Source organism: Penicillium cinerascens, assembly GCF_028974065.1.
Source record: "Penicillium cinerascens strain IBT 15544 chromosome Unknown contig_6_segment0_segment0, whole genome shotgun sequence".
NCBI classification, from domain to species: Eukaryota; Fungi; Ascomycota; class Eurotiomycetes; order Eurotiales; family Aspergillaceae; genus Penicillium; species Penicillium cinerascens.
In genome coordinates, this window is record NW_026695295.1 from 654,746 (window position 1) to 682,693 (window position 27,948).

Here is a 27,948-nt window from a genome sequence, read left to right on the forward strand (position 1 = left end):
ACAAGGGTTGTAGGTCCAGTATATACCACCGCGCACGAGCTATACCAGGGTTGAGATGCACGGATCCAATTGCATGATAGAATGACGGATGTCCATATTAGCTCGTATTAACTCATGGCTTGATCCAGATACCATGATTAATATCCCACGAGGTATTGAATGTATCGGAATCATAGAAAACAATCTTTCGGCCCGGTCGGTCTCGACCGCCAAGACCCGATGCGGAGGTGACCAGCTCTGCCGAACTTCTTCTGCTTTTGCGCATCGTCACATCTCACAATGGTTCGCGCATCCACACCAGCCCTTCGTGGGGCACTACGCTGTGTTCGATCTCGGCCGGTATCTGCTCTGTCGCAGCAAAGAGTATTTGGAGCCTCCACCCGGTGTCTGGCAAACGACAAGCAGGCGTCCTTCAAGAGCCAGCTCTACGAGAGCACCCAGCAGCGACTCAAACGCGAGCGGGCCGAGCAGGAGCGGTTCGCCCAGTATCAGCCTCAGTCAGCTGGCGGTCGCTATGCTGCCTTGATGTTCGGTGTGTCCCATGGCCCCGATCCCGGTCCCGATCCCGATCCCGGGTCGTCGCTAACTCGTCTCTAGCTTTGGTCTTCTTCTCGACCGGTGCATACTACCTGGGCTCCCTCAAGCCTGCCTCCCTTCCCGAGTCATCGACCACCTCTCTAGCAGATCTCGGTCCGCCGAAGCACAATGTGTCCCCGTCCAACCTGCAGGCTGCATGGACTGACTTTGTCGAGATCTTGGGTAAAGAGAACGTCTCTACCTCGCCGGGCGATGTGGAAATGCATTCCGGGTCAGACTGGTCATCCTATACCCGCAAGGATGATGAGAAGCCGTTCTTGATCCTCTATCCCTCGACCACTGAGGAGGTGTCGCGCATCATGAAGATATGTCACCAGCGAGTGATCCCAGTCACCCCGTACTCCGGCGGCACGAGCTTGGAGGGCCACTTCGCCTCCACGCGTGGTGGTGTGTGCATTGACTTCCGCCGCATGGATCAGGTCTTGAAGCTTCACAAGGATGATTTGGACGTGGTCGTGCAACCGGCCGTTGGATGGGAGGAGTTGAACGAGGAGCTGGCCAAGGATGGACTTTTCTTCCCCCCAGACCCCGGCCCCGGAGCTATGATTGGTGGTATGGTGGGCACTGGCTGCTCGGGAACCAATGCTTACCGCTACGGGACAATGCGCGAGTGGGTTTTGTCTTTGACCGTGGTTCTCGCCGATGGAACTGTCATTCAGACCCGACAGCGCCCGCGCAAGTCCAGTGCAGGCTATGACCTTAACAAGCTCTTCATTGGAAGCGAGGGCACTCTCGGACTGGTGACAGAAGCGACGCTGAAGCTCACGGTCCGACCTCAGAGCCAAAACGTGGCCGTGGCTAGCTTCCCCAGTATCCACAGCGCCGCTCAGTGCGTCACCCAAGTGGTGAAGGCCGGCATTCCCTTGGCCGGAGTCGAGATCCTCGACGATGTTCAGATGAAGTGCATCAATGCCAGCGAGAGTACAAGTCGCCAATGGAAGGAGTCCCCTACCATCTTCTTCAGGTTCACGGGGACGCCCGCGGCCATCAAGGAACAGATTGGCATGGTGCAAAAGCTTGTCAAAAACACCTCGGGCAAGTCCTTTGAGTTTGCTCGAGGCGAGGAAGAAATGCAGGAACTGTGGAGCGCGCGGAAGCAGGCCTTGTGGAGTGTGATGGCGATGCGTAGGAGTCCCATGGATCACGTCTGGACCACCGACGTAGCGGTGCCAATGAGCAAACTGCCCGACATCATTGAAGCCACCAAGGAGGATATGACCAAGAGCGGACTGCTGGCTGGAATCTGCGGTCACGTCGGAGACGGTAACTTCCACGGTAAGTTCCCTGGACGTCCGGGATGCGAGGTCTTTTTCTAACTCAAACTAGCTATCATCCTGTTCAACGACGGTGAAAGAAAGGTGGCCGAGGGCGTGGTTCACCGCATGGTCAAACGAGCCGTGGAGATGGAGGGCACCGTGACGGGCGAACACGGCGTCGGGCTTGTCAAGCGAGACTATCTCGCACACGAGTTGGGCGAATCTACGGTGGATGCCATGCGCCGGGTAAGTCTGCAGAGCCGCATCCATTTGTTCAACAAAACTAATGCCTTGTGAACTCTAGTTGAAATTGGCTTTTGACCCGCTTCGTTTGCTTAACCCGGACAAGGTTGTTCGAACTGAGCAGCCAGCGCCGGGTGAAGTCAAGGAATGGTAGTCCTTGATATCAAAATCTGATTGTACATAACATTCTAATATTATTTCGACGGTCCACATGACCAAATATCTACGTTCATAAGTACTGGGCAGTTCTCCGAACCTTGGTCTGGGAGATAACAGCTTGAACACCTCAAGGTAAAGCACTATGGTAGATGTTTGACACGAGCTATCTATCTGCCTCACAGCACTTCTCGGTGTTCTAAAAGCCATGTCCTATCTTATACTGCCGATTCAGGGAAATGCCTTCTGTAATATGCAATGTAGATAGACACCACGCCAACTGTCAACAAGTCAAAGGCGGAGCTGCTTGATTCTCTGTATATCGAACCGGGAAAATAGGGATTTCACTTAGTCCGAATCCTCTGATCCTGACCGACGATGGTGCCTATGGTGACGATGCCGGCGTCGCTCTTCATCGCTTCCACTGCCGGAACCAGAACCATTGCTGGAGCGTCGCCGGTGATGGTGACGATGGTGCCGCCGCTCACGCTCATCACCAGCGGCTTCGAATCGCTGGCCATAGCCCTGTTCCTGGTAGATTTCACCTTGGGGCCGGTAGCTAGGCTGCTCAAACTCCGGTATGCCACCGTACCCTGTTTGGTATTCCCTATGACGCATTTTCGATCAGTATGGATGGCCAACCGATGTAAACCAGATGGTAACTTACTGCTCAAATCCTCCACGAACGTAGGCACTCTGTTGCATGGATCCGAATGCCGGCTGATGAGGACCGTAGTCATAACGCGTTTCAGTGCGCTGGTACTCAGTATGACCAGTCTCATAGGTCTCTTGTCTTTCTTGCTGATAGTAAACTCCGTTGTCCTCCCGTTCGTATTGCCGATACTGTTCGCGATGGTAACCCTGCATAGGAGGATTGGGAGCATACTCAGCGCGGGGGTATTCACTGCCAGGGTAATCATTTCGAGGCGCAGGTCGGTCACCGTAGTATGTCGTTTCGCTCTGATACTGGTAACCCTCCGCGTGAGGAGGGAGCGCGCCACCATGGGATTCCGTCTCGTGATGTTCGTGGCGTTCCTGATGGTGACGACGCCGGCGCCCGCAGCCTTCATCCTCGTCGTCACTGTCGTGCTTCTTGGGCTTAGGACTCTTCCGGTCGTCTGAACCACCATCATTGAGGATCATCGCACCCACGCCGCCGACGAGACCACCGAGAAGGCCACCCAAGGCACCTCCTCCTACGGCCTGGGAGGCGATATTTTGGAGACTGATGTCATCGGACTGGAAACTTCCGGCGCTGGCATTGTGGCCCTTGGGCAGAGTGAGCGGCTTGCCACAGCCGTGTCCGCAATCCTGCACGCCCTCTTTGTGGTTTTTGCCATCGAGAACGCCATCGCGACTCAACTGTTCACGAAGAGAGTCACGTTTCTCGTCACTATTCTCACTCCACCATTGCACCACCGTGGAGAACATGGTATTCCGCATGTCGATCGCACCATCGTCTCCGTGCTCTCGCTGAGAGGGGTGATGGAAGATACCAGTGATGATTCGGTTCAACGTGCGGTCAATGTCGACATCTTCGTCATCCCAACACTGCATCAGTTGAGGCACTGCCCACTTGACACACTGAGAGGCGACCCGTCCAGCAGGCTCATTGAGGACGTTGGAGAAGTGGTCCTTGGAAAGCATGGAGTGGGTGGGGTTAGACGAAGAGTCATCATTGAATACAATGTGCTGCTGCTCCCGGCTACTCTGAATCATTTCAGAAGAGCCGGTTTCCAGTTCAGCCTTGACCTGCTTGATGATGGGGAGGACGTAGGGGGCGAGGATGGAGAATACAAATACGGTAATCTGGTCTTGAATCTGCTCGATTAGCTCCGGCAGCACCGGAATCTTCTCGATAGCCTCATTGATCGCCTTCAAGAGTTGATCATGCCACTCAAGCACGGGATAGATCTGCTTCTGGACATCATCCAGGTAACGAGTCCACTCCTCGGGCTCACGGGGAGTAATGTTCTGGTTGTTCTGGCGTGCATCATCCGCTTTGGCCTTGAAGTCATCCATCTGACCGGCCTGGGCATCACTGTCACCGATCAGGCCACTGGGGATTTTGTTGAGCAGGTCCTGGAGGAGACTTTCCGAGGGGCTGTCACTCTCCGACTCTGTGATGACACCTTCCAACGACTGGAGTTCGGACTGCTTGGTCTTGTCGGAAAGCTCACCGAGAACTGAATGGAAGAAATCAACGCCACCAAAGGTGCCAGTGACGATGGGATAGACGGAGTCTTGAGCCCCCGGCAGTTCAATCGCGGTGTCGCGTCCAACATGAGGGAAAACGTTTCTTTCACCGATCTCGATAAGAGCGAGCTCGATATAGTTCGAGTGAGCAGCGTAATCCTCGAGACAGTGCAGACCAGTACCAAGCAAGCGAAGTGCCTCGTATAGATCCTCATTGTTGCGTGATCGGGCATAGCGACGGCCGAGCTGGATGGAACGACCGAGGACCCGGCGGATCAAAGCGGCGGAAGTGTCGATGTCCAGATCCTCGGAAGCGATGTACGCTTTAAGACCGGTGCGCGGGTCGATAGACAGCTCCCGCTCTTCATCCACGGGTCCACGGAGACGACGATCATAGCAGCGCGCATCTTCACCCTGGGCATAACCCTGAGGATTATCGATATGCTCGGTAGGTTGATAGCAACCAAGACGCTCGGCGGTAACCTCGAACTCCCGAGTTCCGTATCTACGTCAACCCGATATTAATCTCCAAGGTATGCAATGGCAGAGACCACAAAACATACCCAAAGCTCATGAAGCCCAAGACCCAGATCAGAATGCGAATGGCCTCGGCACTGACGTATTTGACGGTGCCCACGTCGACTGCCTGACTGTAGTCGCGAAGCCAGTTTCCAAAGTACACTCGCTTCACATCGAGCTTCCCAAACTTGCGGCCACCGGCCACTCGAGCCAGGAAAAGAAAGAGAAGGGTATCCTCGATGTCTCCATGGCGCCAGTTCTGGCCTTCAATACGAGAGAGAGACGCGATATTCCCTGCGCCGAAGCCGTAGGCCTGACCGGAGATCGCGAGAAAAATGAGAAGAGAAAAACGCAGCTGAAAAGTCATCCCCGTGATTACAAGCTGGAAAGCTGGAGGGTCAGGAGAGAAAAGAAATTCCATTCACTATTTCACGCATTATGGTGGGGTGACAACCATTACGCTTGGCCGCAGCGTCTCAATAGCTCCGCTGTGCCCGTCCCTTGGCTCTTGGCGCCTGGGTTGGCATGTTCAGCCCGAGAGATGCGTAGAAGATGCTCTGGGATGGCCGGGTTTATAAGGAACCGGCCTTTCGGCCACAGGGTCAACCAGGGTCACTGTTTCATGATGACTGGGGGTAAGGGGGAGTAGCCAGGGGAGTGAATGCAACTTAGGTGAGATTGAGTACTATCGAATAAGATTGGAAAGACATCGGAAAGGAGAGCCGGCGTGAAAGAAAAGAAAAAGGTTCGAAAGTAGAGAGGGAAGAGAGGACGAAAGAGGAAGGGAAAAGAGTCAAAGATATCTTTCGCCAGGTAGACTTTCCATCCGCATGCGGCCGCGTTCCCCGTCTTCGGCTTCGGCTTCGGCTTCACCGCTCCCTTTTCTTTTCGCGTTCTCTCCTCACGCTCTCCTGTCGCTTTTCTTCCTCAATTCCCAACGGACTCAAAGCCTTGTCTATAACCAGGGGGCCCTTAGTGCTTATGCGTATCGGACATGCGCCGTAACCCACGGTCCTCAGCTGCATGATTGTTTCCCCGCGCTTACTCTCTCTCTCTCCACTGCGTTGCCCGATACTCTCACTCTTTCGGCCTCCGCTCTCTTGAATACGGTCTTTCCAGCCTGCTCGCCGAGTGCTCCTTCCTGTGACCCTCTCCGCCTTTCTCATCCGGTACCGCCGCCGACGACAACCATGCGTGCCGCGACTCGGTCTTAAGTTTCTTAGTTCGCTACAGTTAGGAGGCCGTTGCCATGGCACGCACCGACATTCACCATGCCCGGGAGCCGGTCCCCCATGTCTCAAAGGGTCGCACGTCTAGTGGCTCCACGTCTTTGTTACGCTCCGAAAAAGATTCCCGTTCCGCCTCGCATGCGGGCATGGATGGCCGATGGGTTCCCAATGATCCCGGGCTGGGGCTGGCCCCTTCACATCTAGATATAGATGCCTCACGCCAGCCTTCTCTGTTTCCGGAGTTTTCTGAACAGTCATATGCCCCGGAGTACGAAGAACGCGGCCGGGTCCGCTCAAATACCACACCGAACATCACCCCGAGCGAACCACCATGCGCCTTCGAGTCCACCCACATGGTGTCTCCCACGGGGTTGCATGAATCTCCCGATGGCCACGACTATCGCTCGCAGAAGAGCAAGCCCGTGAAGCCAAAAGTACATATCAAACCGATGCTACGGAAGATGTCGCGCGACGAGGCGCCGTCAACGTCCATTGATCTGTCTCGGTCATCAACTGAGCAGGAGGGACTAGGCATCTACATGAATCTCGATCGGGATCGGCGACGCAGTGACTCGCTGACCGGGGTGACGTACCGCAGAACGCCGTCCGGTCTTCACAATCGGTCCATCAGCGGGACATCCCAATTCTCGACGGCAACTGGCTCCAGTGTTAGTAGACGGGGATCACAGTACGTGCATCCTATGCGCCCGACGCCGCGTGCGTATACGCCGCCTTTGAGTCAATCGTATCAGACATCGAGCAATGAGAGCGACCAGGATAATGGCAGCCCGGAAGTCGAATCACGAATCCTGACGGGTCCGGAGACACAGCGCCCCGCTCATGCTGCCTCCGGGCCAGTCTCACGGCTCTCTTTGCAGATTGAAAACGACTCTTTTGCTCAGGTGGTCCCGAATCAATCACAGACTAATGTAGCCAGTCGTCCGTCCTTTGGTTACTCCCGCGATACTGGGAGTACCTTGGATACCGCATCCCCGATCTCTCGGTCCTCTCTTGACTTTGTCTTCCGTTCTCGCACACGGACCAGCACAGACCCAGTATCCCGGGCGGCTACCATCCAAGCTGCGCGACAGGCATTTGAGGAGAAAGAAGCCGCCAAGGCTCGTCGGCTTGAGAGACAGCAGACCAAAGCTGAAGAGAAACAAACGTGGCGCCGCGTGAAGCGCAATCAGTCCGAAAGCCCGGACTCTCCGGCTATACAGTCTCGCGAGAGGCTCTCGGAGAAACCGGCACCATCGAAGGAATCGAAACACCCGGAATTGCGTGATCAGCGACCGCCCACCTCGTGGAAATCACAATCAAAAAGCACTTGGATGCTTTTCATGACGTGGCTTCGCACGCGGGTGTTCAAGATTCGCCGCAAGCTCCGAAAGCTGAGCTAAGCTGAGCTGAGCTGAGCTGAGTTGGGCTGAGTTCAACCGAGTTTATTCAATTTGCTTTTTCCCACGGATCATCCTTGTTTATAGTCCAATCTTTGAGCGATCTTGTCTATGTTCTTTTGGGCATCTTTGCAAGTTTTTGTGGATTTTTTTTTTACAGCACAACCTGGCGTATGGCTTCGGCGTTTTGAATATTCTTGGATGATTTTAGTAAACTCAATGGAACATCATTTACACATGATTGTCAAATTAACACTTCGCGTTCGACGTTGTTTTTGGGGGCGCTCGTGTAAGCGGTATCACGTGGCACAAGAAATGCGCGACTTGTCGCTCTGCGCTGCCGTCGTTTTTGCCCTTGTAAACGCTACGGCGCACAGCAGCGACAACAAACGTCTGATAAGACAGCTCCGTTGCTCCATACGTGGGATCCTTTTCATCCCAGACGCGCCTCCATTTGGAGGAGCGCGTTCGCCGCCATGGTCTACGACTGGGCTGGCAAGCGGGACATCTGCTACCAGCTGTACATTCAGGAGAAAAAACCCCTGGAGGAGATTATGGAGTATATGCGGAACGCTTATCAGTTTGCACCAAGGTGAGCTTTCGGTTGGCTCTGATCTGATGCCTACCCTCCAATTTCGCACCATACGAGACTGACTATGATCCGCTCCCAGCAAGCGCGCGTATCAGACCCAGTTCAAGCGATGGGGATTTCCATCCAAACAGAACCCAGCACACAAAAATGTCGAGCTGGTCGCTCGAGTCAAGGAGCTTTGGGAACGGAACACGAACCAACGCGATATGCTTCGTCTGCTTAACGACGAGGGGTTTGATATCAAGGAGCGCGAATTGATGCGTGTGCGGGCAAAGAACCGCTGGTTGCTCCGAGTCCCCAATGGCATGAAGGCACAATCCCATGCCGAAAGTAGAGCCGAACAGCCTGAGGATGAAGGTCTTCTTGCACTGCAGCAGGAAGTCTATAAGCAGGATGATGCCTTTGATGGCGTTGACTCTCTTCCTCCCGAATGTGATCCATCCGCCACCCCCGGAGGCCCAACGTTAGCCGCTTTGTCTCCGGAGGTCATAGCAAAGCGCAAGGAGCGTCTAGACCACCTGAAATCGGAGAGTGCCGAACGATGGGCTTCCCGAAAGCGCCGGCGCCGCACTCGTGGGTGGGCTGGGTTGCCAGCCGATCCGCCTGGACCTCCTCGCTTCCCTTCGGAGACGACGATCGACGAGAGTAAACAGTATCTAAATCTGGACAATAATATGTACCGCCAGCTCAGAGATCATTTCCAAAGGATATGCGAAGAAGCGGGTTTCATCAAGAAAACCATCGCTGGCCCGGAAAGATGGCAAGCGGCCAAGGACAAATTGATCCAGGAGTCTCCTCATCTCCAGCAGGTTTTCAATGCCGAACCCAATCAGCGCGATGCGAAGGCTCTGGCTCTCGACGTTGTCTGTATGGATGTCACCAAGCGGATGAGAACATTGGAGCGGCGAATGACCATCGCCGAGGCGAAGAACGTCCTGGGTGTTAACCCGGAGGAAAGTCGCCAGATTCGGAATGCCTTCTACGACACTCTCAAAGCAGATCATTTCACAAGCAAACTGGAAGCGGGCGATGAACACTGGCAGGAACTGAAGGCACAATGGATCCGCAACTCAGCATTGCTTCAACGAATCCTCGAACCAGGAACGGCCGATCCTGAGCACACGGCCCGGTTAAAAGCTTTAGAGGTCCTATGTCGTGATGTGATGAAGCGTCTCCGTGATGATCAAGCAAAGCGGGATCCTGCTCGCAAGCGATCTACCCCACGTGCCGATTCGCAGAACCCGGCGTCAAATGGCCCACCGTCAGGCAACATCCTTGACAACGGGATCAATAATGGAATCAGTACCCTTGCATCTCAGGCACTTGCAAGCGCCCCGATCAGCGCCAGCGAGATCGGTGACATGCAGATTGATCCCTCTTTGCTACAGGCAGCTAACGATCCGTCCTCCTTTTCAGCTAACGCACAGCACGAGGCGGGCAGCGCCTTTGAATACATGGACCCCATTTTGCATACCACGTTGCTTCATACCCCCGTTTGGCTCCAGATCAGCTCACACACCCAGGTCCAGGGAATACCGGCCAAAACTTGGGTGGAGAAGCTAGCAACGCGGTCCGTTGAAGAAATAAGACAATTGATCGCTGCCAAATACCCTTACACGATCATCAGCAAGATCGAGGGTATCGACAAGGATGAGCATGGAAACGACTCTTCTTTCCACATTGATGAAGACCACGAATTGGATACTTATTTGGCCCAAGTTCACGGAAGAAAAGCATTGCTCGTGTTGACGTTGGGGCAAATGTAAGGGTATCCAGAAAGTGTCCGTACTTGAGTACCTTGGCCAAAGGCTGTGTAAAATTCCATCCAAGATAATCTACAAAAAATAATGCCAATTTCCCTCTGGATGTCTTCATTCCAACCATATCTGTTTCAAATTGCGGGTTATGAGCTCCGCCCTGAGAAAATAATATGAGAACTTTAAATTCAGGTATAGATACCGTATAGTCCCAAAACGCTTTAATTCACATGTACATATGGCATCGACGCCATTCGATTCCTGTAGATCTCAAGTCTAGCTGGAGCCCAAAGTTTGCACGACGTTCCTAAAGAGAACACCAATAGAGGGCAAGGAGAACGATGGTGTTTCGCCGAACACGCCGGCCAGTCCTTTACTTTGACCGGCGGAGGTCTCTTCGTCGATAGCCTGGATAGAGGAGAGAGTACCGCGGCTGAAGATACTCGCCAGTCCCGAGTTCAGGTGACTGGTCACTTCGTCAGGCTGCAGGCTCTTTTGGGACGCTTTATCCAGACAGCCAAGCCGCTGCACGCTGGCCGTAGCATCCACGACTATGTAGTCGCCGGAGTACGTATCGGAAAGAAGAGCGAGTGGACAGCTCACCAAGGTCTCTTGGAACACCAAGTCAAGAGACGGGACATCATATATCTTGATGTGGAAGCGGGGTCTCCGTCGTCTCTTGTGCGTGTTGCCCGAGCTACTGTCCGTGCCTCGGGTAGCAATTGCAAAGGACTGAGTCCTCGAATTTACCGCAAGAAGAGGCGGATTCCATGTATCAACTGAATCGACAGAGTCGGGTAGCTGAATTGGTTTGACGACATCGTCGACAGTATCCCAAACAGACACGGATCCTGTCGCGGCAACGATCAAATATCTTCCCAGGAATCTGACTGAGCAGGGCTTTCCGAAGAACACTCCCGTCCGTCGGTAATGAACGGTACAATTCTGGGCATTAATGAGTAGAACAAGACCGTCATTGGCGCCCGATTTCGATGGCAAGCAGATAGCCATCACAGAGCCATCCTCGGAGAAGCTGATAGAAGCCGATTGCAACGGGGCATCTGCACCACCGAGGCATCCCGTCAAATCGACGGAGCTTCGACACTTCCAGGTATCCAGGTGAGGCTCGGAGAGGTTTGTTTTGAGGCCACTGCGGTGTCTGGTAGTTGGGCACCAAAAGCGGACGATGGAATCAGTTCCAAGTGTCGCAAACTCATAAGAGAAAGGACGAGACGCCAGACTGAGAACGGTCGATGGACGATTTTCAGAAAAATGAGGTGCATCAATCCTAGTTACCAATTCCCACATATCAGAGGAAGCATTCCACTTCCAAAATTTGAGGAACACCTCTGATCGCAAAGATGCCGAGTCGCTGTTTGAGCCACTGGAAGCAATAGCTTCGATATCTTGAGGATACGGGGTCCAAGTATCGACAGTAGCTAACCACTTTCCATCATGCATGATATCCATGAGCCGAACGTCAGGTGCGACTATCGCAGACCCTTTAGGACTGATATTCAACGTCGTGGTGTTGGTCCGCGCCAGAGCCTGGCGAGAGATGTGACTGTTGGCACGAATATCAAACGTCTGCAATACAGCAGAGTTTGATCGTTGGGAGCCTTGCTGACTGGAGTGATGAGATGCAGGCACAGCAACAAGGAGGCGCTCGGGGTGCTGCGGGTGCAACGCTGCAACAGCACCGAAGGGCTTTCTTGAGGAAGGATCCTTGTGGCCGCCCACCTCTGAAGCTAGCTGCAGTCCGGTGACGTTGGCAGAAGGCTGCATTTCTCTGGCAGACAGGATCATAACGGAGTTGTCGGCCAACTTCACCACGTAGGAATTGCAACTTGGCGAGACAACGACGTTGCAAATCGGAGACGAAAGATGGGGCAGGAACTGCTTCCGACCAGTATCCAGCTGCCAAAGGACCAAAACCGATTCCTGACCACCCGAAATGATGTAATTGCCTGGGGAATGTCGGGTTAGCATCTGTTTTACCGCGCTGAAGTGACTTGGAACATACCATCCATAGACCATCGCACCGTGCTAACAGGGCCTCGGTGCCAGTGGAGCTTTCTGGGCGATGACTTCTTGTCTGCATTGCGACCAAATAGGGTGTTCAAGATATCCTGGTAGATTAGAATAGACCCACCACTCTCTCCTACTACCAGATCAACTGCCTCCGGACCTTTCGTGGGAGAGCTTTCCCGGAGATGAAGACTGGTCGCCGTGACCGGGAGGGTGGCCTCTCTCCACGTATACTGGGCAGATTCCGGGTTTTCAAGTTCGGACTTGGTTGTGGTGCCCATGAAAAGATGAGTGCCATCACTGGCAAAGATGACTCGTCCCTCATATGCAACTGCGATGGCATTAAGGTTCTCATGGGTCTGGAGAACAGTGCTGCCCACAGGCTTTTTCTCATTCAGTGCATTGATCGAGATTTCCCGTTTCCCATCCTTTTGGGTTCCAATAGAGAAGTACATCGCAGAGTTTTCATCATTCTCGATCGACGGCAAATCGATCGAGACGGCCGGAAAGTTTGTCCCCCAGCGGGCGAGTCGCTTCCCAGAATCCCAGTTCCACTTGGTCACGAAACCGGAGGTGAAGATGTAGAGGATATCTTGATCGGCGGGACAAAGTTTAAACCCAATCACTTTTTGGCCGATTTCCATCTGCAGGGTGCGCAGCAGACGTGATGTCGAAGTAGAAAAGACTTGGACAGCTGTGTCAAGTCCCACGAATAGATATCTATGATATCTATGTTAGAATGGGCGAGACTTTTCACTTTCTAAACTAAAAATGAGGCACTCACGCTTCATTCGCAGTCAAAATAGGGTCCAAATTGCTGTAGCGACCACCCACTGGGCGCGAGAACGACCAAGGCACAGAGCCCTTCCGCTTTTCCATTGGTTGGGACGTGGTATCGCCACCAGATGAATTCGCAAGCTGAGTCTTTTGGTCACCGTTGCCTTCGGAGGTTCGGCGCCGTTTAGCTCGTTCATCACCGGATCGCGATGCCTTTTCGGCGGCATCATTGCCCCGGGCTCGTTTTTGGTGCTTTGTCGATTGGCTTCCAGCCATTTTTGCGGTCTATCAGAGTATCTGTAAGACCGTTAGGCTGAAAATGGGGTATGGATCAGAGCAAGTCTGTCCTGTGCGAGGCTTCGTGCGGACGATCGAGTTAGATAGGCCAAGGCAAGTGGCATCGCATCTTTTTTTTTCGCGGGAGAAAAATAAGGCGGAGGTTGGTGGCAGAAAACAGATGCTTCGTTGACCGCCGTCGCGGTAAAAGTTTGAAAGGCCTCACCTCACTAGCTTTTCACTTCCAATCCTTGCTCCTTACCCTCGGCCACAATGATTATCCCCGTGCGCTGCTTCTCCTGTGGAAAGGTATGTGACCAATCCCCGTACAGTCCGAGCTCTCGCTGAACAACAGACTAGGTCGTCGGTGACCTGTGGGAGCGTTATCTGCAGCTGCTGGATGAGGGTGTTCCCGATGGGTATGTAGAAGAGTCTTGGTTTCTGCACGGTACTTTTTTGACCGTTTCTTCCAGTGATGCCATGGACACACTCGGCTGCCGACGATACTGCTGCCGCAGAATGATCATGACCCACGTGGATCTGATCGAGAAGCTCCTCCGGTAAACATCCGCAATCTCGAGCTTGCAAGCTGCTCGAGGACTAGGCTAACGGTTTTCTCAGATACAACTCTGCTGAGAAGGATCGGTCCAAAGCCCAGGTGTAATTGGCGCATTTGCTTCTTTCGTGGATCATTACATGCGATCTAATGTGGGTCGGAATTCAAACTCCGCTCTGCCTCATTTACACCGACAACCCCGGCGCATATTCCTGGCCTACCCATCACTTGATATCACCGACATCGACTGAAGGAGACGAAAGAACTGCGGAGCCATCGGGGGCCGTCGGGGGCCTTTCGCCGCTACTTCCGCCATGGTTTTCGCGACTGATTGAAGCAGGGCGCAGGAGATTGCTTTCTTTGTTTTCGGGGGCCTTTCTCGACAAGGGTGAAGACTGGATTTCTTTGAGCGAGAACGTACTCGTCATTCTCGCCAACATGCATTTGGGGTGGCGTTGCACACGACACAGGAACTGGCGTTTTCGGTTATTTTGGTAGAGAACAAACCCGAAATACAGGGCATTTCACCAACGCAGCTTGTCGTAACTCCAATCCGTCCAATTATATAACATCTTCCCAATGGGAATCTCCTATTCTGTACCGGGTCCTGGTTTTTTGATGGTCGCCGATTGGGAGTTGGGAGCGCAAGCGCCCAGCGACCTCAAAGGGAATAGTCGGGGTCCGCTGCGCGACATGCGAGTGGCCACTGAGGGGCGGGATGCATGTTCGTCACGCCCCAGGCGCCTAGCTCCATGTGCCTCGGGGCCGTCGAGAGGAGACGTATAGGAGAGCTCCATTGGAACCAACTGACCGGTGCCCAAGCTGTTGGAATACCGGGGCCAATCCCGTTCTGTACGCCTGAGCTCGTCCCCGTCTGCGCGGGGGCATCTCATTTCTCTTCCAGCCTTGATCTCGTCAAAGAGGTAGACAAATTCGCCCACGAGTACGGCCATGATGGCCGTCAGGTCGCCCTTGTCTATATTATCGTATCGCGACACTTCCAGTCCGTATGACGGGCCGGACCATATGTAAGATGTCATGCGCCCCGAAGATCCCAGTTGCTCACGCGTATACAGGTCTCTTGAAAGACCCCCCTTTCCGAGCGCGAGGAATTCGAACTATTCGCCTTCCAACTCGGATCCGATAGGCGCAACGGATGCGCTAACAGCGACTTCTCCTGGACAGCACGATGCAGAGACCGATGATAAGGCCACGGCGACATCAATTCAGGGACCTGAAGAGTCGCAGCCTGCACTGACGGTATGTCCATATAATCATGTCTCTCCAACAAGCCGAGAGCATTTATCAATGTGGTCGCTTTGTCCGAGTTGGTAACTGACTCGATCAGATCCAAACCGGACACTCAGAGCAATTTGGGGCCAGCACAAGATCAGACGAGGACGAACCCCCTCAATCGGTCATACATGCCCCGCCTGGATTTGGGGAATTTGTAAGATCCTTCCCATACTGCAACACATACGGAGACTTCTCCAGCGCATGGAGCTAATTTTTGAGCCCCAGGCAAATATGCAAGCTGATGAGACATGTGAAGGGGACGAAACGCCCTCGCCGGGCTTGGAGCATATCCAATCGATAGAGCTGCCAGAAAGGCCCAGAAAGGTGCTGTAAAGCGCGGTCTTGAAAATTCAGGCGTACTAAATCTTTGGATGTTGCATAGGTCGGGAACAGTCCCATATCACCACCTGCTTTGACAACCGACGTCACGCCTGCGAAAGACTGGTCTGAGAGAGCGACGCCACGCGCACAGACAAGACATGATTTTGAGGAGTCCGAACAGCGTACGCGGTCAAGCAGTCTAGAAGGTACCCAGCTCCATGTTAATTGTTATCTTGGTGGATCCGCTAACTATTCTCTCAGATATCCCAGAAGGTATACCAATATCAAACCCCTCCGTACAGGGAGATGTCTACCCACCGGGGCAAGTAGGCTAATTCGACAGCAGGTACTTTCGGCAAGAAAGAGGTTGAAATCAGTGCTCTGCGAGCAGCCCTCACCGAATGCTGGACATTGTGCAATACTCTGGCTGGTCTAAGTTACATTAATCGAGAACGGGTTTTCCGATCGCACGAGGACGAGATCCAGGAGGATGCCTGGAGGTCCTGCTGGAGGCTGTGCCAGAAGTTGTATGACACGCGCGATGATGATTACGCATTGCAGGTCAACCCGACTCTCGATCTCTGTCGAGACTTCTGCCAGGCTCTTTTTGAAGTCCGCGTGTGCGAAGACGGTCTCGCGGATTCGGTCTTGCGAGTGAGTTTTGAGCTCAACAACCACCTTTTTAATACGCACGACCGCAATCTCCCGGATGCCTTTCGTGAGCGAACGTTGGATTTCTATATAACCCTATGTCATCGTCTTATGAAGCAACGAACGCGTTTGACCGAAACCGATTCTCTGCTCAGCGCCTGCTGGACACTGGCTGAGATGCTGTTTAGTATGCGTCAAAGTAAAAGAGAAGGGAAAAGTCTGGATGAAGAAATCCTGGGGTCTGCGGTGCAGGCTTGCTGGGAGCTTTGTGACATCTTCCGTGAGGGCTGGACCCTACACAGCATGCGCAACTCGGACCGAGGAACACCGAGACCAAGCCAAACGACATTTGCCCAGGCATTCCAGCAAGCGACACAGCAGTCCGAACTTGATTTTGCGGATGGCGTGCTGGGTCAAGTCGGAAATCCTGAGACACCAACGACGATCTTTGAAGACACGGCAACCGTTTCCCCCGATGAAGCACCAGTCCCCAATATCCTCGTCCTTGGGCATGGAAATGGACATGGACATGCCTCACATTCGTCGCGATCCAAGTGGCCCTCCAGTGCATCGAGTATCTCGGGGAAGAGTCGGTCGTCCGCACAGACCACTTCGTCTGCCAATACCGTGACGACTATATCAGAGGATCCCAATTTCACCCGACTAAAGGTACTTATTACGAAGGCTGCTATCAATAGTGGCTATCAACGAAGCGGCCCGCAAAACATGTCCTCGTTCGTAAAGTCACTTCCCTCGGATGCTTTTGGGTCAGTCCCTTGGCAGACATCGTTATTGAGGAATTATCGAAAGCTGGTGTCGTTTGATCCGGCATTCAGGAACGCCGGATCCCAGGATCGCGTCAGCGCCATCGAGGTAGCACGTGCATGTCAAGCAATGGTTCAGAGCGGGCAGTACTCGTGGCTGCGGGATCTCTACCGGCTCGTCTTCGGTTTCCATATGGAGGAGGCTATGGGCCGGAACGGGGTGATCATCCAAACATAACGAGGTCATCTCCCTGTCCTGAGAAGCATCCCGGGGGCGGCACCTATTTCCTTTCTCCAACTGTGGAAGCACGAACCGCGTCGGAGCGAAGATGAAGACGAAGACCCAATCTCTTGAGCTTTTTTACTCGATAATGGAACCATATTCAACGACAGCGGCATCATGCGGGAGTAAATTGATTCCCTTTCTGAGGGAGTGATTTAAACTAGAACGGTAGCATTTTTGTTGCGTGCCTCGTAGTGCTACTCATCACAGAGCATCCTAGTACTACTGGGTATAGGTCTGCCGTGCTCACTCGGAGCAATCCCAAGTGGTTTACCCTCCAGGGCTTTTTCCTCCCTCTCTCGCACTCATTTTACTTCTCTTCGTTGCTTCGCCTTCAGATGTTGGTTTGCCAGCTTTGTACCTTTTTAAGAAAGCAGTGAACAAGACAGTGGCTGCGGCCGTTTCTGACGGGCCCGCCTCATCAACACCCGGCTTGGGGACCGACTCGAGGCTCGAGCACAACACGGAACGAATGAACGGCCCGGAATGTTGACGTTGCCTCCGAGTAACCAGACTCGGTCTGATTCCGCGCCGACACTCGGAGTACATGTTTGGTGCGACGCTCCGGGGTCCACCTTCTCATGGCCTCCGCCTATCAAGCCAGGTCGGTCCAAACTAAGCATCTGTCGAGACTGGGCAAAAAGCTTCAGTCTGCCTCTCGGTCAACCTCCGAGCCTTCCCCACCCCCACGAAATTTACCTCGTGGAGGAGTGAGGGGAGCCCGGGGGAACCATCCTCCCTTTTCTTTTTCAATTCCTTTCTATTCTCCTCCATTCACGGGAAGTGCGAATCTCCTTTTGATTGATATCGAGAACGTTTTCTTCCACCATGGGAATTGCCACACTCAGAGGAAGGTCGCTCGGCCTTGTCATCGGCCTCGTTGGCGCTGTCGGGTTTGTTCTACAAGGGTATGACCAGGCCGTTGCCAACGGGCTGTTGACGCTGGGCTCCTTCATCGCCGTCTTTCCGGAAATTGATACGGTCAACACCAAAGGAAGTCAAAAGGCACATAACTCCACTATCCAGGGTATGCCTGTGTCCAAGGACCGCTGAGAGTCAGTGTACTGACATGGGTGAACCACAGGAACGACGGTCGCTATCTATGAAGTCGGCTGTGCACTGGGTGCCATGACATGTGTCTTTCTGGGAGATAGACTTGGTCGTCGCAAGACTATCTTCCTTGCAGGTTGCATTGCTCTTGTGGGCATCATTATCCAAGCCAGCCCCTTCTCACTCGGTCAGCTCATTGCCGGTAGGGTCATCACAGGTACATATATACCCCGTCCCCGATGGTAAGAGGAAGAGAAAGGGAGAAAAAAAAAGCAGAAAATCAACAGAAAATACTGATGGGTTTGACCTACAGGCCTCGGAGTTGGTGGATTCACTGCTACGATTCCAATGTATGTCTCTGAATCATCTGGAGCAGAGGCTCGTGGACGCATGGTTTTATTAGAGGGATGGTTCGCCATCGGTGGCATTGTCTTAGCTACATGGCTAGAATTCGGTCTCTACTACGTTAGTGACAACTCGGTGAGTTGGCGCTTCCCGATCGCCTTTCAGGGCCTCTTTGCCTTGGTTGTCGTACTATGCATCTTGCTTCTGCCCGAGTCCCCTCGTTGGCTTGCCCGCTCTGGTCGAATGGAAGAGGCAGCTGAGGTGTTGGCTCGCTTGGAAGACGTCCCGGTCGAATCCGAGCACGTCGCACAGGAGCTGGAGATCATCCGACAGTCGTTGTTTATGGATGAGGTCGATGAATCCGCGGTTTCTACTTCGCCCTTCGCTCTGACCAAAAACCGCCACTTGCACCGTACTATGATCGCCGTCGGGGTCAACATTCTTGCGCAGATGACCGGCGTGAACATCATCACCTTCTATTCCGATACCATATTCCAAAGCGAATTACACTATTCTGGTACTTTGTCGCGGATCATCACTGGATGTCTCCAGATCTGGCAGTTTTTGGCTGCTGGCCTAGCGGTCCTGCTTATTGATCGCCTTGGACGTCGCCCACTGCTGATCACGGCCGCTGCTGGCATGACTATTGCACAGACTTGTCTCGCTGGGCTATCTTCCGACTTGAGCAACAAATCCGCTGCCGGTGCGTCTCTTCTGTTCTATTTCATGGCCCTCTTCTGCTTTCCCATCGGCCTTTTCCTTGTACCATTCATGTATGCTGCAGAGATTGCACCATTGCGTACCCGTGCCAAGGTTACTGCCATGTCAGCAGCAGCAAACTGGATCTTCAATTTCCTTTTGGCAGAAGTGACTCCGGTCGGGTTTGCGACCATTCAGTGGCGATACTACATTGTGTATGCGTGTATCAGCGCCTTTGCATGTGGGAGCTTCTACCTCTTTTGTCCGGAGACCAAGGGCCGCACACTTGAGGAGATTGACGAGATCTTCATCATGTCAAGTTCCGTTTTCGATACTGTCCGCATTGCGCGGGAGTTGCCCTTCCAGACAGGCATTCTCGCGCACATCGATGACACTGAAAAGGTTGCGGTTCGGGACGAGCGAGTTGAAAATGTGAGTGCTTAATGCTGTCAATATGAAAAGAGGAAGTCTGGATGCATATCTATGTCCTTATAGTAAGACGAAGTGGGCATAGCATTATAGATTTCAGTTCCTCCCAGACTGATCTATATCTGAAATATTTGCCATATCAATCTATACCGAAGAGTATATGGAATATATTAAAAAGAAAACAACTATTGCTATATTATAGTCGATCAGACAGGTAAAACTACAAGTGGTCATCAAATTATGTTTTTATCAGGTCTTTATTCATGTGTATTGCTTAACGGGGATAATTAGATTCTATTCGTGCTTCTATGCAGGAAGTAAGGCTATTTATTAGCTCTCTTACCTTGCCAAAATTAATTATTTTTTGTAGCTTATAGCGTTTATTACCTTTTATACACATATTTTTAGTTTTATTATATTTAGGGATTTGGTAACCCCCCCCTCGCTTCCCCCCTGATGTTTTAGGTGTTCCCTTTTTTTCCGCCAGAACTCTAAGATCTTTAAATTTTATTTTTCATTTTTTTTAAAAAAAATTTAGATTCAATTTTAGAATACTATAACTTATATAGGGCTTACTATATTTTATTAATTTTTTAAGTAGATAGAAATATTAAATAAGCTAAACTAAATAGTAGAAAGGGACTAAAAATATAGAAAAACTTTAATTGTATTTTTACATATATTCCTCATAGGAAACCTATTTTTAAAAATTATATTATAGGAGTAATAAGCATTTTATATCTAAATATAGTAATATAAGCAGTGATTCTATCTTAAAATAAAAGTTACTAGTAAAGTTATAGTTCTATGGGTAGCTAAAAGGACAGATAAAAGGCGATATAGAAGGCGGTAAAAGTACACCTAAAGTTTTGGGCAAAATTAGGCAAAGAGTAGGTAAGAGGCAAGGGCTAAGATTAGACTAAATAAGGAACTAAATATAGTTATAAGTATATAGATAAGAACTTTGATAATACTATAATTACAACTAAACTAATCCTTAAGAAATAAAAGTTTATCAGTTATAAGAGAGTGCCTTTTATTCCTTTATACGATTATAGCGTTAGCTTTTATATAGGTTCTTAGGAAACTCTCCTATAGAGCTCCTAGTATACCTAATTAGGTATCTAAGTAGCTTTATATTATTTAGAGGCTATAATAACTATCCCCTCTATTTAAAGGGTCGTCCGCGACCCTTTTAGGGCTAAAATAGAATAGCTAGGATATATTATTATAGTTTTAATAAAGGGGAACGTAAATAAGTTACTAAGGTATCTCTTTATTATATCGTTATAGATTACGCGATAAGAGTCTTTTATTTTAATTCTATACCTATAAAAGGCTAAAGCTAGATTGATTTAACCTAACTAGGCTATTTATAGTTTACTAAAAGCGTAAGGAGAAAAGAAAGAAAAGTAAATAATTAATAATAAAAAAAGGTAGTTAGCGGCGATCGGTTACGTACTCGAACGTAACCTTTAATTAGGCATTAGCCTATTATAATATCCCTCCTCCCCTTTAATAGGGTCTATAATATAGAAGTTCTACTTATACCTAATCGTAGCGTCTTATATATATTTCGTAAAGATTATATAGGCTATTATTCTCTTAGACATTTCTAAAATATTCCTTAAACTTATCTAATATCGCTAGTATTTCTTTAGTATCTATATATCTTACTAAGTGCGTTTAGTATAGCCTCGCTATTTAACTAAGACCTCTTAGTGGCTCCCTCTTCTAATCGTTCTTATTCTTATAGTGAGAATTTCCTTAATCTCTTATTTAGCCTTATTATTAACTAAGATTAGCGATAGCTATATATTATCTATAATTTAGGATAGTAAGAGATTAGAGGTAGCTAGCCTAACTAAATATATATAGAAGATTAGGTATACTCCTAAAAGGATATTTAATTATATTATATATAGTAAGGGAATCTTAATTACTTCGTATTATATATATAATTAATCTAATTTTTTTAATAGCCTCTTTAATTAGATATTTTTAAGATTTAGCTACATCTTATCTCTTTATTTATATATAAAAGTAGTTTATTAATTTCGATTTATTTATATCTACTATCTATTCTATATTATTATAATTATATTTAGATCTAATTAGTCGCTTTTTATAATTATTTTATAACTCTCTTATTTATTTAGTAGTTTTTAGACTAATTTATAGCTATCTAAAGTCTTTTAGTTTAATAGGGTTAATATAATATCTATAGGTAAAGAAAAAGAGGACTAGTCTAATTAATATTATATTATAATTATTTATCGCTACTACTATAATAGGTAGTAAATTTATCTAGTCCTTTTAAGAATAGATTATAAATATTTATAGTATTCTTTCGACTTCTTAATTCGCTTATTCTATTAAATTATCTAATTAAAAATAGAAAGCTATAAATAGCCTTTATTAGATTTATAATCTACTTATAAATTAAGAACCTTAATTATTTATAATTATAAGTAATAGTTTATAGTATATATAGAAATATATAAAAAATATATAGATTAAAATATCTATAGTAATTAATTCTATTAAGACTACTATAATATTCTTAATAAGTTAATTAGTTATAAGTAATTTATAATATTATTATTTTTACTTAGTATATTAGTAATAAAATCTATAGAAATTTCTGCCTATACTTATTATAATATAAGTAGCGATTTTAAATGCCTATACTTTATATTACGCTAGATTATACTTTATTTATAGATAATATAATTTTATAGAAATCTTTATATATCTTTAATAGCTTCTAGCTAGAAGAATCTCTTTAATAGCTTCTAGCTAGAAGAATCTCTTTAATAGGATTAAATAGATTATATCTTAATATAGATAGCCTATAATATATAAATTATAAATTTATTAAATAATATTAGTCTAGAGCTATTTATTCTTAGGAATCTAGATATAGCTTTAGAAGTAAAGGAGCCCCTTTTTTATCTATATCTTAACTAATAACTATTACTTACTATTCTTTAGCGCTTCGAAAATAGCTTAGTAAGCCTAACTATTTTATCTTACTTCTATCTACTAAGACTATAGATCTTTATTTTTAAATATAAATATTAGCGTTTAGAAGTCTAACTATATATCTATATTTATTCTAACCCTTCTGTCAGGATTTTAGGTGTCTGCATTTATAACTGCAGATTTCTAGAGCTTCCAATTCAACATAGAAGTTCCCGCTGAAATTCCCGTTCTGCCATTTCTCACCGCCTTTATCTGATCTTGCAGTTCTCTCTCATTTATCTCTCACTTTGCTCTCACTTCAGCCTTTACTATGCTTTCTCTTTCCATTTGCCTACCGGACCGAGGTTATTAGGCCTATCCTGTCTATAGCCGCGGGTAACAGTACGTTTACCTACCTCGGGTAACAGCACGTTTACCTACCTCGGGCAATAGCACGTTTACGGCAAGATTACCTCGGGCGAATATTACCTTAGGTAATTAGCCAGATGAACTGAATATTTGTCTATAAATATAGCCTAGAAACCAGACTAAATAAAGGAAGAGCTTTCATCTCAATTATTCTCTTACTACCTTTCTCTCATAAAGGCAGACTAAAGAGACCCTTTATCTTTATCTTCATCCATCTTCCTGGGGTAAGCTACTACGCCGCAGTAGTAGCCGACCTCTACGGGAGGTAGTATTTCTCTCTACAAATATTTGTCCTAAGGACTGCCCTGCCGCATAGGGACCCTTAGGCATTTATTTATCTCTCTTATTTTCATATACTACCAATCCCGACACCTTCTAATCTATATATATATATATTTAAATATTAATTCGAATGAATTTAATAGCCTTTTATCCTTCACGTTCTATAGAATATCTTATTCTCTCTAGGAGAGGGCGTTTAGTCTCTCTACTAGCTTCCTAGGATAAAATTATAGATTAAAGTCGAATTTAGCTAGTAGATTAGCCTATTATATCTATCTTTTATTTAAGTTATTATATATAGCTAAAATAACGTAAGTTCTTATAATTAGTTATAATCTTAAAGCGTAAGACTATCTTTAACTTAGGACGCTATTCCTTTAGCTTATAAATAATAGCTAATAGCTCCTTATCGTAAATCTTATAGTTCGCTTTTATAGGTAATAGCTTCTAAGATAAGTAGGCGTATAGCCATAGAGTTCCATCGTCTTACTATAGGACCTATTTCGCTCGTTGTCTATAAAGATTTCGACCTTCTAGTTAGGGCTAGGAAGTATTTATAATAACCAACGATATTAGGAACTAATCTATTTATTTATATATAGTGACTATAGGAGTTATTTACTTTTCGTGCTAGTTCTTAGATCGCTTTAGCTTAGAGGATAAAAGGTTAAGATTAGTATCTATCTATTATAATAGTAAGATAAGCTCTGAGAAGCTTTTAGGGATATCTCTATATAGTTAGGTTTAACGATCCTATTAGTATTAATATTTTTGCGTCCTTTAGCTATACTATTACTTCTAAATCTATAAATTCTTTCTCGAATAGGGGTAGTGTCGGGATTGGTAGTATAGAAAATAAGAGAGATAAATGCCTAAGGGTCCCTATACGGCAGGGCAGTCCTTAGGACAAATATTTGTAGAGAGAAATACTACCTCCCATAGAGGTCGGCTACTACTGCGGCGTAGTAGCTTACCCTAGGAAGATAGATAAAGATAAAGATAAAGGTAGAGATAAAGGGTCTCTCTAGTCTGCCCTAATAGAGAGGAAGGGTAGTGAGAGGAGAATTGAGATAAAAGCTCTTGTTCAATTCAGTCTAGGTTTTGAGCTATATTTATAGGCAAAAATATTCAGTTCACATAAAAAGAGTGTGCTATTTGCCCAAGGTAAGAGACATTATAGAGTAAAGATATAGACGTTATAAAGTAAGCAAATAGACGTTATAAAGTGAGGGGTAGGCCTAATAACCTTTAGTTATGTAGGCTAACGTAGATAGAAAGCATAGTAAAGGCTGAAGTGAGGGTAAAGTAAGAGAAAAGTGAGAGATAATTAGAAGATTAGATAAAGGCGGTGAGAAATAGCAGAATAAGAACTTCAACAGGAACTTCTATATTAAATTAGAAGCTCTGGAAATGTATATTTATAAATATAGACACCTAAAATCCTAATATTTACTATAGCTATAAGTATTATATTATTTAATATATTATTAATAGTAACCGCGAGGACGTAGTCAGTAATTTTATACTATTAGAGAATATATATAATAATCTTATCTAGATTAGTGCCTAAATAAATATTAGATAAACGTTTAAAGCTAAGGAGGACCTCGCAGTACGCCTAGTCTTAATCTAAAGAAGTAGGCTATAATTACTATAAATAATTACTAGAATAGTAATATCTAATAATTAAGTGCTAAAGATAGCTTTATATCTAGCGATAGGCTTTAGAGGATAGTTATTTGGTTTTTAGTAATATATTAATAGAGCCTTATATATATTATCTTCTAAGAAGGAATAGTTAATATTATTAGAGCTAGTCGCGCGTATAAGATAAGATTATAGAACTCTTAATACTTAAGGAAAAGGAAGGATCGATATAATATAATAACTAGATTTAGAAGCTTCTATTCCTAGATATTCTAATTAAATACCTATATAGACGCTCACTAACCTTATTAGTTTGATAATTAATTAATTTAAAGCTAAGGGATAGTCTAGGTTATATATATAATTTATATAAATAGCTTATAGATACTTAGCTTATTTATTCTCCTTTAATATTATAGCCCTTTAAGATATTTATATATTAATAAGGTACTAATATATCTAATAGCTAGATAGTTAAGAACCTTCTAGTATCTTATATATATTATATTAAGCTTTCTATTTTTTATATAAGCTATCTACTTAAAACCATCTTAGTAACTTATTTATTACTTTTTATTCTAATTAATCTATTTCTTTCTTTTATACTATATTTAGAGCTACTAAATTATAAACTCCTTCTTTATTTTATCTTTATATAATAGGAATTAGTTTACTTAGGTAAGTTTAATTTATATAAGGCTCTTAGGCGCTAAAGGTACTTTTTATAAAGAATTAAGTATTATATTAAAGATAAGCTAGCTTAATAGAAATAGGCTTATAAATAGAGTATTATCTAGGATAAGGTATTATAACTTATCTATTCTAACCCTTTTAATTACTAAGGATAAGTATAGATTAGAGATTTAAGATATAGTAGATACTAGTTATAAAGAGATAGAATAAAGACTTATAAAGATTTTAGATAAGAAAAAGCTATTATATAAAAGGAATTTATTTACCTTAGTCACGCGAAGATATAAGATAATATATTATACTATAAGCCCCTATTTAGCTAAAATTCTCTTATCTTATTAGGTTATAGAGAGGGTGACCCTTAAGACTCTTAGGGTTATTTTTAGGGTTACCCTCTCGACCCTCTAATTATATTATCTTAGTTTTATAATAGAAAATATCCAAGTCTAATAATCTAGATCTTTAAACTTATTTTACATAGTAACTAGAACGCCTATAAAAAATCTAAATTAAGAATTATTTAAATAACTCTCTATTAATTTAATAACTAAAGAAAGCTTTCGATTTAAGATATTTTTAGTATTAAATTAAAAAACTATATTTACTATTATATAAATTTAGTAGTCTCACTCTACCTTTAATATATATTTTTATAAGGAAACTCTTAACTTTCTATAACCTTAAAAACTAGCTATCTACTACGTAATTTAAGTTAAAATTTATAATACTAAGGTAACTAACTATATATAAGTTATCTATTTATAATCTTCTTTCTTTAAATTTCGTAGATAATAATATATAATTAAGGAAGAATAAAAATAGATACTAGAATAGCTATAAATAATAGTATTTTTTTAAGTTAAATTATTAAATTTATACGTCTAAAATAGGAAAGGCGTAGATAAATTATATATTTAAGGGTTAAATAGACCCTCCGCGAGTGACCCTTAAGGGACCCTTAGAGGGTCTAGGTCTAGGTCTAGGTTAATAAGGTTAGACCCTAACCCTTAAAGGTATAAGTGGAGGTTCCTAACTTTAGACCTATAGGGTTGGTAAGTGCTAGGTCTACCTCTCCTTTTATATTCTCGCTCTTTCGTCTATTATCCTCGCCTTTTCTTCCTAACTAGCTACGATTTAAACTAACTATTAGAGTAATACTTATATCTAGGTGGGTAGGCTTAATGGTTCTACGCTCTCTTCTATTTTCGATATTACCTAGTGGTATAATAGCTAGGGCTTCTAATTAGAGCGATTTAGAGGATTCGCGTTTAATTAATATATAGTCCTCTTAGAAGGACTCTTCTATTAACTATCTAATCCTTTTTAGTGGGATACTCTTAAGTAGACTACGCTATAACCTATAAAACCTAAAACCTAACCTAACCTAACCTATACGGTAACGTAGGTTAGGTTTTAGGTCTAATTCTTTAACCTATATATTAGGATGAGTAGTATATAAGATAAGAGAGATAAATAAATATCTAAGGGTCCCTATATAGTAGGGATATCCGTAAGATAAATATTTATAGAGAGAAATACTACCTCCTATAGAGGTCGGCTACTATTATAGTCTATAATATAGTAGCTTACCTTAGGAAGATAGATAAAGATAAAGATTTAGGATAAAGGTCTCTCTAGTCTACCCTTATAGAGAGAAAGGGTAGTAAGAGGTAAATTAAGATAAAAGCTCTTATTTTATTTAGTTTAGTTTTTAGGCTATATTTATAGATAAAGATTGTATTTTAGCCAAAATAATTCGGTTAGGATAATCATTTCTTCTAGTCAAGATAATTATTCCTTTCGGTCGAGAAAAGAGAGGTAAAGTAAGAGATAGTGTCGGGATTGGTAGTATATAAAAATAAGAGAGATAAATAAATGCCTAAGGGTCCCTATGCGGCAGGGCAGTCCTCAAGACAAATATTTGTAGAGAGAAATACTACCTCCTGTAGAGGTCGGCTACTACTGCGGCGTAGTAGCTTACCCCAGGAAGATGAATAAAGATAAAGATAAAGGGTCTCTTTGGTCTGCCTTTATGAGAGAAAGGTAGTAAGAGAATAATTTAGATAAAAGCTCTTGTTTTATTCAGTCTAGTTTTTGGGCCATATTTATAGACAAGGATTGCATTTCGGCCGAAATAACTCGGTCGGGAAAAGAGGGGTAGGCCTAATAACCTCTAGTTATGTAGGCTAACGTAGATGAAAAGCATAGTAAAGGCCGAAGTGAGGGGAAAGTAAGAGATAAATGAGAATGAAAGCGGTGAGAGATAGCAGAACGGGAACATCAACTAGAACTTTCCATGTTGAATTGGAAGCTCTGGAAATCTGCATGAATTAATGCATGCACCTAAAATCCTGACAATAACTAATTACTAGAATTAACGTAATCGATAAGGGAGCGGCCCACCTAAGCGAGTAGCCTATCTAGCAATTTTTTCGTATCTATAGATATCCTTCTATTTTCTACTAACTACTATATCTCTAAAATATGCTTAATTAAGCCAAAATTCTATTAAGTAA

At 46.0% G+C, this 27,948-nt stretch overlaps 9 protein-coding genes across 9 annotated transcripts; 6 read left to right on the plus strand and 3 right to left on the minus strand.

The window, feature by feature from the left end:
* Window positions 1–279: 279 nt before the first annotated feature.
* On the plus strand, window positions 280–2,250 carry N7498_006245 (FAD-binding oxidoreductase; the record flags this gene model as incomplete). Its single annotated transcript, XM_058453307.1, has 4 exons — window positions 280–532; window positions 598–1,872; window positions 1,924–2,099; window positions 2,158–2,250. The coding sequence occupies 4 exons, from the start codon at window positions 280–282 to the stop codon at window positions 2,248–2,250; spliced, it is 1,797 nt and encodes a 598-aa protein (XP_058307498.1).
* Window positions 2,251–2,600: 350 nt separating this feature from the next.
* Window positions 2,601–5,334, minus strand: N7498_006246 (Het-C domain-containing protein; the record flags this gene model as incomplete). The annotated part of the gene is made up of 3 exons (XM_058453308.1): window positions 2,601–2,859; window positions 2,920–4,953; window positions 5,012–5,334. 3 exons carry the CDS (start codon window positions 5,332–5,334, stop codon window positions 2,601–2,603), a joined length of 2,616 nt encoding a protein of 871 aa, XP_058307499.1.
* An 882-nt stretch (window positions 5,335–6,216) lies between these two features.
* On the plus strand, window positions 6,217–7,596 carry N7498_006247 (uncharacterized protein; the record flags this gene model as incomplete). Its single annotated transcript, XM_058453309.1, has 1 exon — window positions 6,217–7,596. One exon carries the CDS (start codon window positions 6,217–6,219, stop codon window positions 7,594–7,596), a length of 1,380 nt encoding a protein of 459 aa, XP_058307500.1.
* A 380-nt stretch (window positions 7,597–7,976) lies between these two features.
* N7498_006248 (Clr5 domain-containing protein) lies at window positions 7,977–9,951 on the plus strand (the record flags this gene model as incomplete). The annotated part of the gene is made up of 2 exons (XM_058453310.1): window positions 7,977–8,185; window positions 8,265–9,951. Exons 1-2 carry the CDS (start codon window positions 8,070–8,072, stop codon window positions 9,949–9,951), a joined length of 1,803 nt encoding a protein of 600 aa, XP_058307501.1. The 5' UTR covers window positions 7,977–8,069.
* A 267-nt stretch (window positions 9,952–10,218) lies between these two features.
* N7498_006249 (WD repeat protein) lies at window positions 10,219–13,023 on the minus strand (the record flags this gene model as incomplete). The annotated part of the gene is made up of 3 exons (XM_058453311.1): window positions 10,219–11,909; window positions 11,966–12,690; window positions 12,755–13,023. The coding sequence occupies 3 exons, from the start codon at window positions 13,021–13,023 to the stop codon at window positions 10,219–10,221; spliced, it is 2,685 nt and encodes an 894-aa protein (XP_058307502.1).
* Window positions 13,024–13,296: 273 nt separating this feature from the next.
* On the plus strand, window positions 13,297–13,687 carry N7498_006250 (DNA-directed RNA polymerase core subunit RPB10; the record flags this gene model as incomplete). Its single annotated transcript, XM_058453312.1, has 4 exons — window positions 13,297–13,332; window positions 13,384–13,442; window positions 13,497–13,583; window positions 13,645–13,687. The coding sequence occupies 4 exons, from the start codon at window positions 13,297–13,299 to the stop codon at window positions 13,685–13,687; spliced, it is 225 nt and encodes a 74-aa protein (XP_058307503.1).
* Window positions 13,688–14,169: 482 nt separating this feature from the next.
* On the minus strand, window positions 14,170–14,532 carry N7498_006251 (uncharacterized protein; the record flags this gene model as incomplete). The annotated part of the gene is made up of 1 exon (XM_058453313.1): window positions 14,170–14,532. One exon carries the CDS (start codon window positions 14,530–14,532, stop codon window positions 14,170–14,172), a length of 363 nt encoding a protein of 120 aa, XP_058307504.1.
* A 1-nt stretch (window position 14,533) lies between these two features.
* On the plus strand, window positions 14,534–16,849 carry N7498_006252 (uncharacterized protein; the record flags this gene model as incomplete). Its single annotated transcript, XM_058453314.1, has 7 exons — window positions 14,534–14,607; window positions 14,656–14,839; window positions 14,928–15,029; window positions 15,101–15,199; window positions 15,258–15,402; window positions 15,458–15,469; window positions 15,543–16,849. The coding sequence occupies 7 exons, from the start codon at window positions 14,534–14,536 to the stop codon at window positions 16,847–16,849; spliced, it is 1,923 nt and encodes a 640-aa protein (XP_058307505.1).
* Window positions 16,850–17,722: 873 nt separating this feature from the next.
* N7498_006253 (sugar porter family MFS transporter) lies at window positions 17,723–19,432 on the plus strand (the record flags this gene model as incomplete). Its single annotated transcript, XM_058453315.1, has 3 exons — window positions 17,723–17,921; window positions 17,979–18,161; window positions 18,258–19,432. The coding sequence occupies 3 exons, from the start codon at window positions 17,723–17,725 to the stop codon at window positions 19,430–19,432; spliced, it is 1,557 nt and encodes a 518-aa protein (XP_058307506.1).
* Window positions 19,433–27,948: the final 8,516 nt, after the last annotated feature.